The sequence below is a fragment of the Gymnodraco acuticeps genome, unplaced genomic scaffold, assembly GCF_902827175.1.
Source record: "Gymnodraco acuticeps unplaced genomic scaffold, fGymAcu1.1, whole genome shotgun sequence".
Classification (NCBI taxonomy): domain Eukaryota; kingdom Metazoa; phylum Chordata; class Actinopteri; order Perciformes; family Bathydraconidae; genus Gymnodraco; species Gymnodraco acuticeps.
Window position 1 is genome coordinate 35,001 of NW_022989881.1, and position 15,827 is coordinate 50,827.

Here is a 15,827-nt window from a genome sequence, read left to right on the forward strand (position 1 = left end):
CCAGCCAGAGCGTTAAGGTCTGCTGACCAGCTGCTACTGGTAGTGCCTAAAACCAGGCTAAAAACCAGAGGGCACCGAGCCTTCGCGGCGGCTGGCCCCAGGCTCTGGAACACTCTGCCCCTCCATGTGAGGTCGGCCCAGACCCTAGGGGGTTTTAAATCAACACTAAAAACACACTTCTTCACCCTGGCCTTCTAATCAGAGCAGAGCACGACTCATGACACTTCCCTGTGTTTGATTTTTATATTTGATGTTGTAATTTATTGTCTTCTGTTTATATCGGTAGGAATGTGTTATTTATTATCTGCATGTGCAGCACTTTGGCTCGACCGAAAATCGTTTTTAAATGTGCTATAGAAATCAAATTTGATTTGATTTGATATCACAGGGCTCAGATATATACAGAACCTGTCTCTGATTGGCTGAAACACCAAACGGATCATTGTGAGATGAGGTTGTTGGAGTGATTCAACACTTTTTATTTGTACATTTTCAGGTTTATATTTTAAAAACTGTTTTTCTCTCTGGTTCTTGCTATTTATAAGAAAGCCCCGAGAAGCAGACCTGTATCAAGAAATCTGGTGATCAATTTATGCATCTGGTTTTAATCTTTTTTGTTTCTGTTTAAAGATTTAAGAACAGACAAAAAAAAGGTTTCCAGGATCATTTTAGAAGTTTCTGTAAAACAGGTAAAACCGATCGTTTGTTGTTGTAGTTCTCACTTTGGCCACACGAGGCCGAAGTTCACCATTCCCCTGATTTCTAAATAGGATACAAATCAAACATTTTCCAGGTGAGTTTGAAGTTCATATTCTTAATTTAATTGTATTATTCTGGCACCAAACAAGTCTTACAACAAATAACCCTTTCAAAAATGGTTGAAACCAAACAGGAAATTCAATAAGTATTCAAAATAATCTGGTAAAAACTGTTAATACCCACTTATAATGTTGTTTTTAGGATTTTTAGCCTGTAAAGTGTCTGTGAATACCCCAAAATGCATCCTATAAATACAAATGATTATTATTACATTATATATAATAAAGATTGAACCTAGAAAATGGATCAGCAGATTTTTGTTTTCTGCACATCTTGGAATATTACTTAAAACAGCGCATGCAGTATATTAGAGGAATTTAAGCCCCTAAAAGTTGAGACACCTAAGAGGTCGAATAAAGCGTTTTTTCACTGCTTAAATATGTGTAGATTTTTCAATGGATGGTTTTAGAAACATATCTTATTGCTTAATTCGTTTTTCCCTGATGTTTGAATACTCCCAATAACGATAATAGTGAAAATGTGATCTTCTCCAAAGGAGGCAGTGTATACTTTATCACATGTATCTCTCTCTGGAAATAAGGATCAGAAAGTCACCAAATGTGGACTCGATGTTCACAGAGAGGCATTACAAACAATACATGAAAGCTTTAATCAATGCCCTTGTCCATATTTGTAATATTCACGCTTAAACACACATGAATTACAGGGTAGAGTGTGTGTGTGGTGCCTTCACCCCTCGGCTCTCAGATATTAGCATTTAAAGCAGAACATTTGGGCAACTGAACAACATATCTGGAGTTGTGTTCTTTCATTCTGAGTGTATCTGGTAATGATATTGAATCTCCTTTAAGCTCTGTGTAGCGACTGATATCAAAAAAGGCTTTAAATTAGATTAGCACTTAACTGAGGCGAGATCAAAGAGTATATGTTGGAGCTGAACGAACTGAAAATACAACATTGATAAATGATAAGTTGATTAAATGAAAGGTCGTGTAAGCAATGGTTTCCAATTCACACTTTAGCAACGTTAGCTTTTTGTTCAATAGTTATGATAATATGTTAAAAGGTTCAATCACTGCATCAGTCCATATTTCAACTGTTCACAGTTAAACACACACGAGTTACAGGGTAGTGTGTGTGTGTGTGTGTGTGTGTGTGTGTGTTTTACCTTCACCCCCTCGGACTGCGCGTGCATCACGTGAACGCTGCCGGCGCTCTGACCGCTGCCCGACGACCGAACACTGGTCACACTGCCAGAACTGCCCAAACTGCTGCGGTCCCCTCCTGCAACACACACACACACACACACACACACACACACACACATACATTCACACACATACACACATTCACACGCATGCATGCAACCGCCCGAACAATATGTATAGATATTGTGCAAACAAATGCACACATGCAACAAACAGATGGATGCATACAGTCATACACACACACACACACACACACACACACACACACACACACACACACACACACATTGAGTGGTTTAGCTGATATCCAAAGCAACGTGGCAACAGGTGTGACTCTCCTTTGAAATGCACTGGGCAGCATGTAGTTTGACAGACAGACAGGTGACGAACGACTGAGCAACAAACACAGGAAGTGGAGTCAACAAGACACACCTTTTGCTTCCACACACACACACACACACACACACACACACACACACACCTTTTCTCCCTACGTTGCTTCCTTCTCCATGCATCCAGTGGACAGACACACAGTAGACCGATGCCGTCTAAACATAAGCTACTGAGTTCAGCTGATCTATAGATGGAAGCAGGAGCGGGTCAAAGAGTATCTGAAAGCCTTCAAACATCGTTTAGCTCAACGAAGTGGCTGTTATTTTGTATATTGATTGTTGTGCTTTTATTTACGTTTTAATGTGTGCATAAGTATAAATGTGTCTGTTGATTGTGTGTAGATATATACATATTTCTATTTCTATTTGTTTTTGTATTGAAACGGTATTTCGATCTCTCTCTGGACACAAACTGAAAGATTGACAATAAAGTTGACTTTAACTTTTGACTTTGAAATGGATGCACGATTGGGTTCTCAAAACTGAAAACAACTCGGCGTGATAGGCATGTGAAGAGGGAACGTACACACACGGCTGTTTTACATGAGATATGAGATAAGACTGGACAGCTGCCACGCGTCAAAATGACTTTACAAACACTTGATCTGCTTCAACAAGGTCATTACATTTCAAAGAGAGTCCTAACTTGACTATTTAACAGCCTTTTAAAATGCAGAGAAATAACCGAAAATGTCATAAAGAAACTCGGATATTGGGTCTAAAAAAAATTGAAATAGTAGATGGCTTTTTATTTCATAATTCCTACCAAATATGTCCCGAAAAAACCATCCTAAAATAGCATCTTTGGAAGTGATTACATCGTATAACACTTTATTTACCCGACAAAACCATCGGTACACAAAGCAGTGTTGCTAACTTTGTGGTTCTAATATCCTATATTAGTTTTGCCTTTACTTCACAGGAGAATGAGTGATCCAGAAACATTGCAGATGCTTCCGGACTTTGGTGCACTTTGAACCCAAATACCTGTACTTTCTACTTCTTACACTTTGAACCCAAATACCTGTACTTTCTACTTCTTACATGTTGAACTCAAATACCTGTACTTTCTACTTCTTACATGTTGAACACAAATACCTGTACTTTCTACTTCTTACATGTTGAACTCAAATACCTGTACTTTCTACTTCTCACATGTTGAACTCAAATACCTGTACTTTCTACTTCTTACATGTTGAACTCAAATACCTGTACTTTCTACTTCTTACATGTTGAACACAAATACCTGTACTTTCTACTTCTTACATGTTGAACTCAAATACCTGTACTTTCTACTTCTTACATGTTGAACTCAAATACCTGTACTTTCTACTTCTTACATGTTGAACTCAAATACCTGTACTTTCTACTTCTTACATGTTGAACTCAAATACCTGTACTTTCTACTTCTTACATGTTGAACACAAATACCTGTACTTTCTACTTCTTACATGTTGAACACAAATACCTGTACTTTCTACTTCTTACATGTTGAACTCAAATACCTGTACTTTTCTACTTCTTACATGTTGAACTCAAATACCTGTACTTTCTACTTCTCACATGTTGAACTCAAATACCTGTACTTTCTACTTCTTACATGTTGAACTCAAATACCTGTACTTTATACTTCTCACATGTTGAACTCAAATACCTGTACTTTCTACTTCTTACATGTTGAACACAAATACCTGTACTTTCTACTTCTTACATGTTGAACACAAATACCTGTACTTTCTAATTCTTACATGTTGAACTCAAATACCTGTACTTTCTACTTCTTACATGTTGAACTCAAATACCTGTACTTTCTACTTCTTACATGTTGAACTCAAATACCTGTACTTTATACTTCTCACATGTTGAACTCAAATACCTGTACTTTCTACTTCTTACATGTTGAACTCAAATACCTGTACTTTCTACTTCTTACATGTTGAACCCAAATACCTGTACTTTCTACTTCTTACATGTTGAACCCAAATACCTGTACTTTCTACTTCTTACATGTTGAACACAAATACCTGTACTTTCTACTTCTTACATGTTGAACCCAAATACCTGTACTTTCTACTTCTTACATGTTGAACCCAAATACCTGTACTTTCTACTTCTTACATGTTGAACTCAAATACCTGTACTTTCTACTTCTTACATGTTGAACCCAAATACCTGTACTTTCTACTTCTTACATGTTGAACCCAAATACCTGTACTTTCTACTTCTTACATGTTGAACCCAAATACCTGTACTTTCTACTTCTTACATGTTGAACCCAAATACCTGTACTTTCTACTTCTTACATGTTGAACCCAAATACCTGTACTTTCTACTTCTTACATGTTGAACTCAAATACCTGTACTTTCTACTTCTTACACTTTGAACCCAAATACCTGTACTTTCTACTTCTTACATGTTGAACTCAAATACCTGTACTTTCTACTTCTTACATGTTGAACTCAAATACCTGTACTTTCTACTTCTTACACTTTGAACCCAAATACCTGTACTTTCTACTTCTTACATGTTGAACACAAATACCTGTACTTTCTACTTCTTACATGTTGAACCCAAATACCTGTACTTTCTACTTCTTACATGTTGAACCCAAATACCTGTACTTTCTACTTCTTACACTTTGAACCCAAATACCTGTACTTTCTACTTCTTACATGTTGAACTCAAATACCTGTACTTTCTACTTCTTACATGTTGAACTCAAATACCTGTACTTTCTACTTCTTACACTTTGAACCCAAATACCTGTACTTTCTACTTCTTACATGTTGAACTCAAATACCTGTACTTTCTACTTCTTACACTTTGAACCCAAATACCTGTACTTTCTACTTCTTACATGTTGAACACAAATACCTGTACTTTCTACTTCTTACATGTTGAACCCAAATACCTGTACTTTCTACTTCTTACATGTTGAACCCAAATACCTGTACTTTCTACTTCTTACATGTTGAACCCAAATACCTGTACTTTCTACTTCTTACATGTTGAACTCAAATACCTGTACTTTCTACTTCTTACACTTTGAACCCAAATACCTGTACTTTCTACTTCTTACATGTTGAACTCAAATACCTGTACTTTCTACTTCTTACATGTTGAACACAAATACCTGTACTTTCTACTTCTTACATGTTGAACTCAAATACCTGTACTTTCTACTTCTTACATGTTGAACCCAAATACCTGTACTTTCTACTTCTCACATGTTGAACACAAATACCTGTACTTTCTACTTCTCACATGTTGAACCCAAATACCTGTACTTTCTACTTCTTACATGTTGAACCCAAATACCTGTACTTTCTACTTCTTACATGTTGAACTCAAATACCTGTACTTTCTACTTCTTACATGTTGAACACAAATACCTGTACTTTCTACTTCTTACATGTTGAACACAAATACCTGTACTTTCTACTTCTTACATGTTGAACACAAATACCTGTACTTTCTACTTCTTACATGTTGAACCCAAATACCTGTACTTTCTACTTCTTACATGTTGAACACAAATACCTGTACTTTCTACTTCTTACATGTTGAACACAAATACCTGTACTTTCTACTTCTTACATGTTGAACTCAAATACCTGTACTTTCTACTTCTTACATGTTGAACTCAAATACCTGTACTTTCTACTTCTTACATGTTGAACACAAATACCTGTACTTTCTACTTCTTACATGTTGAACACAAATACCTGTACTTTCTACTTCTCACATGTTGAACTCAAATACCTGTACTTTCTACTTCTTACATGTTGAACACAAATACCTGTACTTTCTACTTCTTACATGTTGAACACAAATACCTGTACTTTCTACTTCTTACATTTGAACACAAATACCTGTACTTTCTACTTCTTACATGTTGAACACAAATACCTGTACTTTCTACTTCTCACATGTTGAACTCAAATACCTGTACTTTCTACTTCTTACATGTTGAACTCAAATACCTGTACTTTCTACTTCTCTCATGTTGAACTCAAATACCTGTACTTTCTACTTCTTACATGTTGAACACAAATACCTGTACTTTCTACTTCTTACATGTTGAACACAAATACCTGTACTTTCTACTACTTACATGTTGAACACAAATACCTGTACTTTCTACTACTTACATGTTGAACACAAATACCTGTACTTTCTACTTCTTACATGTTGAACACAAATACCTGTACTTTCTACTACTTACATGTTGAACACAAATACCTGTACTTTCTACTTCTTACATGTTGAACTCAAATACCTGTACTTTCTACTTCTTACATGTTGAACCCAAATACCTGTACTTTCTACTTCTTACATGTTGAACTCAAATACCTGTACTTTCTACTTCTTACATGTTGAACCCAAATACCTGTACTTTCTACTTCTCTCATGTTGAACTCAAATACCTGTACTTTCTACTTCTTACATGTTGAACACAAATACCTGTACTTTCTACTACTTACATGTTGAACACAAATACCTGTACTTTCTACTTCTTACATGTTGAACTCAAATACCTGTACTTTCTACTTCTTACATGTTGAACTCAAATACCTGTACTTTCTACTTCTTACATGTTGAACCCAAATACCTGTACTTTCTACTTCTTACATGTTGAACACAAATACCTGTACTTTCTACTTCTTACATGTTGAACTCAAATACCTGTACTTTCTACTTCTCACATGTTGAACTCAAATACCTGTACTTTCTACTTCTTACATGTTGAACTCAAATACCTGAACTTTCTACTTCTCACATGTTGAACTCAAATACCTGTACTTTCTACTTCTTACATGTTGAACTCAAATACCTGTACTTTCTACTTCTCACATGTTGAACTCAAATACCTGTACTTTCTACTTCTTATATTTTGAACACAAATACCTGTACTTTCTACTTCTGACATGTTGAACTCAAATACCTGTACTTTCTACTTCTTACATGTTGAACTCAAATACCTGTACTTTCTACTTCTCACATTTTGAACACAAATACCTGTACTTTCTACTTCTCACATGTTGAACTAAAATACCTGTACTTTCTACTTCTCACATTTTGAACACAAATACCTGTACTTTCTACTTCTCACATGTTGAACTCAAATACCTGTACTTTCTACTTCTCACATTTTCAACACAAATACCTGTACTTTCTACTTCTCACATTTTGAACACAAATACCTGTACTTTCTACTTCTTACATGTTGAACTCAAATACCTGTACTTTCTACTTCTCACATTTTCAACACAAATACCTGTACTTTCTACTTCTTACATGTTGAACTCAAATACCTGTACTTTCTACTTCTCACATGTTGAACTCAAATACCTGTACTTTCTACTTCTTACATGTTGAACACAAATACCTGTATTTTCTACTTCTCACATGTTGAACACAAATACCTGTACTTTCTACTTCTTACATGTTGAACACAAATACCTGTACTTTCTACTTCTTACATGTTGAACACAAATACCTGTACTTTCTACTTCTTACATTTTGAACACAAATACCTGTACTTTCTACTTCTTACATTTTGAACACAAATACCTGTACTTTCTACTTCTTACATTTTGAACACAAATACCTGTACTTTCTACTTCTTACATTTTGAACACAAATACCTGTACTTTCTACTTCTCACATGTTGAACACAAATACCTGTACTTTCTACTTCTTACATTTTGAACACAAATACCTGTACTTTCTACTTCTCACATGTTGAACACAAATACCTGTACTTTCTACTTCTTACATGTTGAACTCAAATACCTGTACTTTCTACTTCTCACATGTTGAACACAAATACCTTTACTTTCTACTTCTTACATTTTGAACACAAATACCTGTACTTTCTACTTCTTACATGTTGAACTCAAATACCTGTACTTTCTACTTCTTACATTTTGAACACAAATACCTGTACTTTCTACTTCTTACATTTTGAACACAAATACCTGTACTTTCTACTTCTTACATTTTGAACACAAATACCTGTACTTTCTACTTCTTACATGTTGAACACAAATACCTGTACTTTCTACTTCTTACATGTTGAACACTAATATCTGTACTTTCTACTTCTTACATGTTGAACACAAATACCTGTACTTTCTACTTCTTACATGTTGAACTCAAATACCTGTACTTTCTACTTCTTACATGTTGAACTCAAATACCTGTACTTTCTACTTCTTACATGTTGAACCCAAATACCTGTACTTTCTACTTCTTACATGTTGAACTCAAATACCTGTACTTTCTACTTCTTACATGTTGAACACTAATATCTGTACTTTCTACTTCTTACATGTTGAACACAAATACCTGTACTTTCTACTTCTTACATGTTGAACCCAAATACCTGTACTTTCTACTTCTTACATGTTGAACTCAAATACCTGTACTTTCTACTTCTTACATGTTGAACCCAAATACCTGTACTTTCTACTTCTTACATGTTGAACACAAATACCTGTACTTTCTACTTCTTACATGTTGAACCCAAAATACCTGTACTTTCTACTTCTCACATGTTGAACCCAAATACCTGTACTTTCTACTTCTTACATGTTGAACACAAATACCTGTACTTTCTACTTCTTACATGTTGAACACAAATACCTGTACTTTCTACTTCTTACATGTTGAACCCAAATACCTGTACTTTCTACTTCTCACATGTTGAACCCAAATATCTGTACTTTCTACTTCTTACATGTTGAACCCAAATATCTGTACTTTCTACTTCTTACATGTTGAACCCAAATACCTGTACTTTCTACTTCTTACATGTTGAACCCAAATACCTGTACTTTCTACTTCTTACATGTTGAACCCAAATACCTGTACTTTCTACTTCTCACATGTTGAACACAAATACCTGTACTTTCTACTTCTCTCATGTTGAACTCAAATACCTGTACTTTCTACTTCTTACATGTTGAACCCAAATACCTGTACTTTCTACTTCTTACATGTTGAACTCAAATACCTGTACTTTCTACTTCTTACATGTTGAACTCAAATACCTGTACTTTCTACTTCTCTCATTTTCCAAACAGCTGGTTCCTTTAGTCTGAATGTGTGTTTGATGCGTGATCATTATTCTTTAGAGTCATTGCGTGCCTATTGATTTGAACACGATCCGTGTATCCATCATTTCCTGGTCTTCTCTAAAGAAGAGGGACCAATGGAAACGTTGTCATGTTGCCGTTGTTCAGCATGGAAACATTCATTAGCTAACAATGACATTATTGTTCTATTAATATAAAGGGAGGTCAGGTACTCTTTAAAGCAGCTGCTAGTTATGGGTACTTTCTACTGAAGTACATTTCAAAGCCTCTTTACTTTTACTTGAGTAAAGAAGTTTAGTCAGTACTTCTACTTTTACCAATGTATTTTTAAACACGAGTATCTGTACGTCTACTTGAGGAAAGGATGTGTGTACTTTTGCCATCTCTGAGCTTTGTGCATATGACAATTTGAATCTTTGAATCTTTTGAACGGCCGTCAGATACTGTTTGCCCGCTGGTTGGAGTTTAAGGTTTCGGGGTTGAGGGCAGTTACCTGCCGTGGGTTTGCGCAGAACCCAGATCTCTTCGTTGGAGCCTCCTTGGGGCCCGCAGGACGTGGTGGGGGAGCTGTGAGGACTGACCTCTGAGCCGCGGCAACCTTCAACACAGAACACCACCGTTAGCCGCTAACCGACCCTAAACTGGCCCAGGAAGCAATGCTATCCCTTTGCTGTCAGATATTAGCATTTAAAGCAGAACATTTGGGCAACTGAACAAGCTTTCTGGAGTTGTGTTTTTGTTTCTGAGTGTAACTGGTAAACTTCGATATTGAATCTCCTTTAAGCTCTGTGTAGCGACTGATATCAAAAAAGTCGCTAATACTGAGGCAAGATCAAATAATAGGCTATGTATGCTAGTAGCATGCTATGCAGCAAATATATTTAAATATTTTTGTCAGCTTTGGGGAAGCTGAACGAACTTCATTATTAGTTGATATGGCTAACATGTAAGCAATGGTTGCCATTCAACCTTTAGCTACTTTAGCTTTTTGTTCCATAGTTATGATATATTTTGATGAGAATACTTTTCTACTTTTACTTGAGGAACATTTTGAATGCAGGACTTTTACTGTAACAGAGTATTCCTACACTCTGGTACTTCTACTTTTACTCAAGTACAATATTTGAGTACTTCTCCCACCTCTGCCCTTACAAATAAATTCAACTTCACTTCATTTCAACAACGGACACTTACTTTAGCAGATTGCTGCTGTTGTAATTATATATTTTTTAAAAGAAGGGTGACGTGGGGTTAATTAATAAATTCAAACTTATCTGCAAAACATACGGAAAATACAGAGGGGTCATAAGGAGAGCTGGGAGATGGGATTAAAGGCGCATAAGGAAGTTTTTTTAAAAAGGATATTTCAAACTAACTCACACACCACACTCTCATACTCACAACACACACACACACACACACACACAGTTATACACAGAGAAAATACAGCATATATATATGAAAACATTTATATACCCATAGTACATAAATAAATCCATAACGTGAATATCTGTGTGTACAAACACATATATATGCCATAATGTACATACACATACATATATAATATGTGTTGGATTATATATGTAAGTCTCATCAGAATGGGGCTGCTGTCGTGCATTTGGAGAGTGTCATAAACCATTATAACCATCCTAATAAGGTTTATAAATGGTTTATATGTGTGGCAAACAGTGCTCAGAGAAACACGTCAACAAGTTCCATTTGCTTTCATGTAGTTCTGCAGATTCTCTTTGTGCACATTTTGAATCCCTCCAAGAGAAACAAAGGACTGAACAGTCAGCTTTCAAAGGCTTTGATTTGACTTCAAGCTTCTGTGAGTTTAAAAAGAAATGTTTTCAGCACTTATGAACAACAAATAGGGAAAGTATGTTGACCTGATTTAGTTATAAGTAAATGCATAGTATTTTTTAAAGGAACTACAGCACGGTCACATGACTTCACGTCACCACCGCTAAGCTAAAGGTGGCTAATGTTGGGCTATAAAGGAACTACAGCACGGTCACATGACTTCACGTCACCACCGCTAAGCTAAAGGTGGCTAATGTTGGGCTATAAAGGAACTACAGCACGGTCACATGACTTCACGTCACCACCGCTAAGCTAAAGGAGGCTAATGTTGGGCTATAAAGGAACTACAGCACGGTCACATGACTTCACGTCACCACCGCTAAGCTAAAGGAGGCTAATGTTGGGCTATAAAGGAACTACGGCCCGGTCACATGACTTCACGTCACCACCGCTAAGCTAAAGGAGGCTAATGTTGGGCTATAAAGGAACTACAGCACAGTCACATGACTTCACGTCACCACCGCTAAGCTAAAGGAGGCTAATGTTGGGCTATAAAGGAACTACGGCCCGGTCACATGACTTCACGTCACCACCGCTAAGCTAGAGGCGGCTAATGTTGGGCGATAAAGGAACTACAGCACGGTCACATGACTTCACGTCACCACCGCTAAGCTAAAGGAGGCTAATGTTGGGCTATAAATGAACTACAGCACGGTCACATGACTTCACGTCACCACCGCTAAGCTAAAGGTGGCTAATGTTGGGCTATGAATGAACTACAGCCCGGTCACATGACTTCACGTTACCACCGCTAAGCTAAAGGAGGCTAATGTTGGGCTATAAATGAACTACAGCACGGTCACATGACTTCACGTCACCTGAAGGATGAGAGGACCATTGACTTTCAGACGAGGGAACAGGAAAGTGCTAAAATGCTGACTCATTTCTGGGTTTAGGACTCATTCCTGAATTCACAGTCTTCAGGCTTACTGTGTGACAGTTATTTTTGCGTAGAGGGGTTTATTCTCTTGGAGGAAACAAAATGGTGACCAGTAAAGTTTCCCATTTACAGAACAGAAATGTCAAAGTCAGTGAATACCTTACCTGCAAAACATCCCATGTGACACATTTTTCTAACAATACATTTTAGGTCCCTTACATAACACATTTTCAATTAAATATATTCTTGATTTCTAAGCTGAAAAGAAAATATCCCTGGTTAATGTCATCAAAGCTTTACCTTTACCTCTAAATGTAAACATCTTTAACGGCAATCTTTCCCAAAACAAAAAGACAATTTTGCCGAGACTCATTAGGTGTGGTTTTGAAATTGTTAAAATCAACATTTGTGTTTCAGCACAATCCCCCGTCCAAAACCCGGCACTATCTTAACTTTACTATTCCCACCCTTCACCACCAACACACACACTCTCACACACACACATTGAGGGTATAAGTGCAAGGTGGGTAAGTGGTGTTAAAATGATCAGACGTGACAATAACACGCAGGACGAGGCAGGACAGAACGAAAACACACAGTCTGGTCAGGAGAGGGATGTGTGTGATGTCTGGGGTTCAGAAACTTGCAGGATTTGTCTTGGTGAAAGTTACTGGAGATGTACGGGGGGAAGAGGAAAGAACGAAGAGGACGATGAAGGAAAAATAAGGTAAAACGAAAAGACATTTAAATAAGGCACAAACTAAATCAGGTGAACAGAGGTCTGAGGCAAAATGGTGAGTTTCTACCACCCAACATCTATTCTTCCTCACTAGCGTAGGTATTCACTAAAGATTCTTCAATTAAGTGGGTCCTAATGTCAATCACTACCAATTTAACAAGAATTACAGGTTGTTCAGAGGCTATATCCATTGAATTATGACGTTTTGCATATAGGTGTCAAGCAAATAATTACAGTTACTCAAAGACTGTACATTTTCTTGTACATTTTCTAGTTTTTTTACTTTTTAGAGGTAATTTAGAGGTGCTTGTTTACACATTTTATTACGTTTGGAAGCTAATTTAACCGACTACTAGCGACAGATGCTAGCCTATTTGAATAATGGATCGTTTCTGGAGTTATTGATGGATGTGTTACCTATGCAAAGAGCCAAGCTAGATGCTTCTGTGCTAAGCTAAGCTATGCTAACCGCAGCTTAACATCAAAGCTAAGAGTAGTGAAAATAGATGCTAGCCTAGCTTTACAACATGTATTTTTTGGGACTAATTGATGGATGTGTTACCTATGCAAAGAGCCAAGCTAGATGCTTCTGTGCTATGCTAAGCTAAGCGTCTACTAGCAGAGTAAATCTCCTTATAAATAGCCTTTCTTACAAAATGTTCAATTATCTCTGTCTGCTTTTGTAATCTAGTTTATATTAACCACAAAGTTCAACTGTATTCTGTTTCTCTATAGCAGTATTTTCAAAAAATAAAGCTAGCAACATTAGCTGTATTTTTATAACACTACAACTTCTTTAAACCCTTCAATCAATTTTAATCCGATTGTTAGATTATAGTTAAGCTGTAGAGTAAATATATATTTGATGACAAGACCTGCATAACTTAATCTTAATACTTAAATAAATTAGCATTTTAGCATACCCATTAGCTTAGCAAGTGGCTCAAACATCTTATACTCCTGTCTAAAAGTGGCTCTCTCTAATGGAGATGATAACAGCAACAACAGAAAAATAAAAGCTATACAGTATGATCAACACATAAAGATACATAAATAATGATCCATAACAGAAAACTTCAATGGATGCCTTTTTTATAACTGCATTTAAATTAGAGTTTTACACGACCAATCAGAAATAGAGTTTTGCTTAAGTGTGCAGAGAAAAAAGCATCCCTTGAAGCTTTGATAATCATAATAAATATAATAATAATCATAATAATAATAATACAAATAATGAGAAAAGGGGGCGTGTACCTGGGGCAGTGGGGGTTTCTCCCTGTGGGCTTGTCACGGGCGACTTGCTATAGCCAAAGGAAGTGAAAAGTGGAAGCAGTGGCTGATGGGAATGTGGAGGTGGAGGAGGAGGCGGTGGAGGCAGGATATGGATCTGATGGAAGGTGGTGTCGTTGCCGTTCAATATCGAGTTTGCAGGGGCAACCGTTGCCGGAGGAACCAGCGGTATCTTTTGAAACTGTTGAGTGCAAATGACTGTGCTGGCCAAACCTAAAATAACACCCACCGCGACGACACACACACACACACACACACACACACACACACACACACACACACACACACACAGCCAGCCAACAGTGAACCACCGCCAACAGACGACAAAACAGAGAGTTACATGAAAGAAAGAAGGAGGGAGAGGGGAGGGGGAAAGACAAATTAAAAACAAAGAAGGTTGAGGTTACAAAGTAAATCAAAAAGGTGGTGGAGGAAAATGTTGGATGTTAAAAGGTGCGAGGAAGAAGAAGGAGGAGGAGTCGACAAATATGTGGCCGTTGTAGAAATGAAATGTATGGAGGGGTTAAAGTGATGGACGATGGAAGCGGGGATGGTCCATCATTTTTAAGACCTTAGTGTCTTATTTTGCGACATAGGACATTTTCTATTTTCTATGCCCTTAACGCTCCCACACCCACAGAGGGGAAATTGGACTTCTCCAACACTGTCAAATAACTAATGACATGCAGTATGTTCCTTTAAATGTCATGAGCTCGTAGCACACAACAATGGTGCTATGCCATTGTACGATGGCCCATTCTGAACAAATAGCTTTGGACCAAACAACCCAAAAAGAAATGCCCATTGCTGCAAATACTTTGTGCAACAAACAGAAGCACATGGCTCGTATTCTCACCCAACCAACAAAGGCTAGTAATACAGATTCTTGAAACTTATACATATTGTAAATATCTGAAGTTGTATCTGTTTAATTGTATGTGTTGGTTATGAATCTGAAACCATCCCAAAAAGGAAACGTTTTTTTTCTGACGATTTAGTATTTTGACGATTGGCGAGCTAACCAAGAGAGTGATTGGTTTCTGAACCTGATGCTTGTGTCAAACTCTACACTTGTAATATTTACTCTACAGTGTTCCCTCTTTGGTTTCCTCGTGCCGAATTGCCAACCTGAGTTGTGTGAGAGTTTGTAAAGGGACGTTTCCACTATGAATGGCCATGATTTAGTTCAATTCAATATATTTAATTCTTCGTTCAAGCTGGAGGTATGCAAGAACAACCAAATGTTCTCCCATAATTCAAGGTAACACAGGGTTATTTGGTATTCCTTTAAGTACAGATATCTGGTAGTTTCCCACATTATTGTCACAACTGCTGCAACATACAAACATTTCAAAGTATTTTGTTCATATTTCCATCTAGCCTTATGGGCCATTCGTGTTAGTTGAAACCAGTTTTTAAAATGTAGCATCCCGGCTGTAGGGACACGAGGGAAATGAGATGTGCAGAACATGAAGAATGGAAAAGGATCATTGAAATGGATGAAAACCAGTTGAGTCAATGAAACCTCTCTCTAAAATAGCTGCTGTGTGTGTGCTTTGCCTCAGCAGTAA

The 15,827-nt window shown here is 37.0% G+C and overlaps 1 protein-coding gene across 1 annotated transcript in view; it reads right to left on the reverse strand.

Moving 5' to 3' along the window:
* The window catches only part of LOC117534315 (caskin-1-like), a gene marked incomplete at its 5' end in the record, with an annotated part of 33,731 nt that extends 19,262 nt beyond the window's left edge, over positions 1–14,469 (reverse strand). The window contains 3 exon segments of the mRNA XM_034198516.1: positions 1,949–2,064; positions 9,975–10,079; positions 14,221–14,469. Coding sequence (XP_034054407.1) covers positions 1,949–2,064; positions 9,975–10,079; positions 14,221–14,469 — 470 coding nt within the window.
* Positions 14,470–15,827: the final 1,358 nt, after the last annotated feature.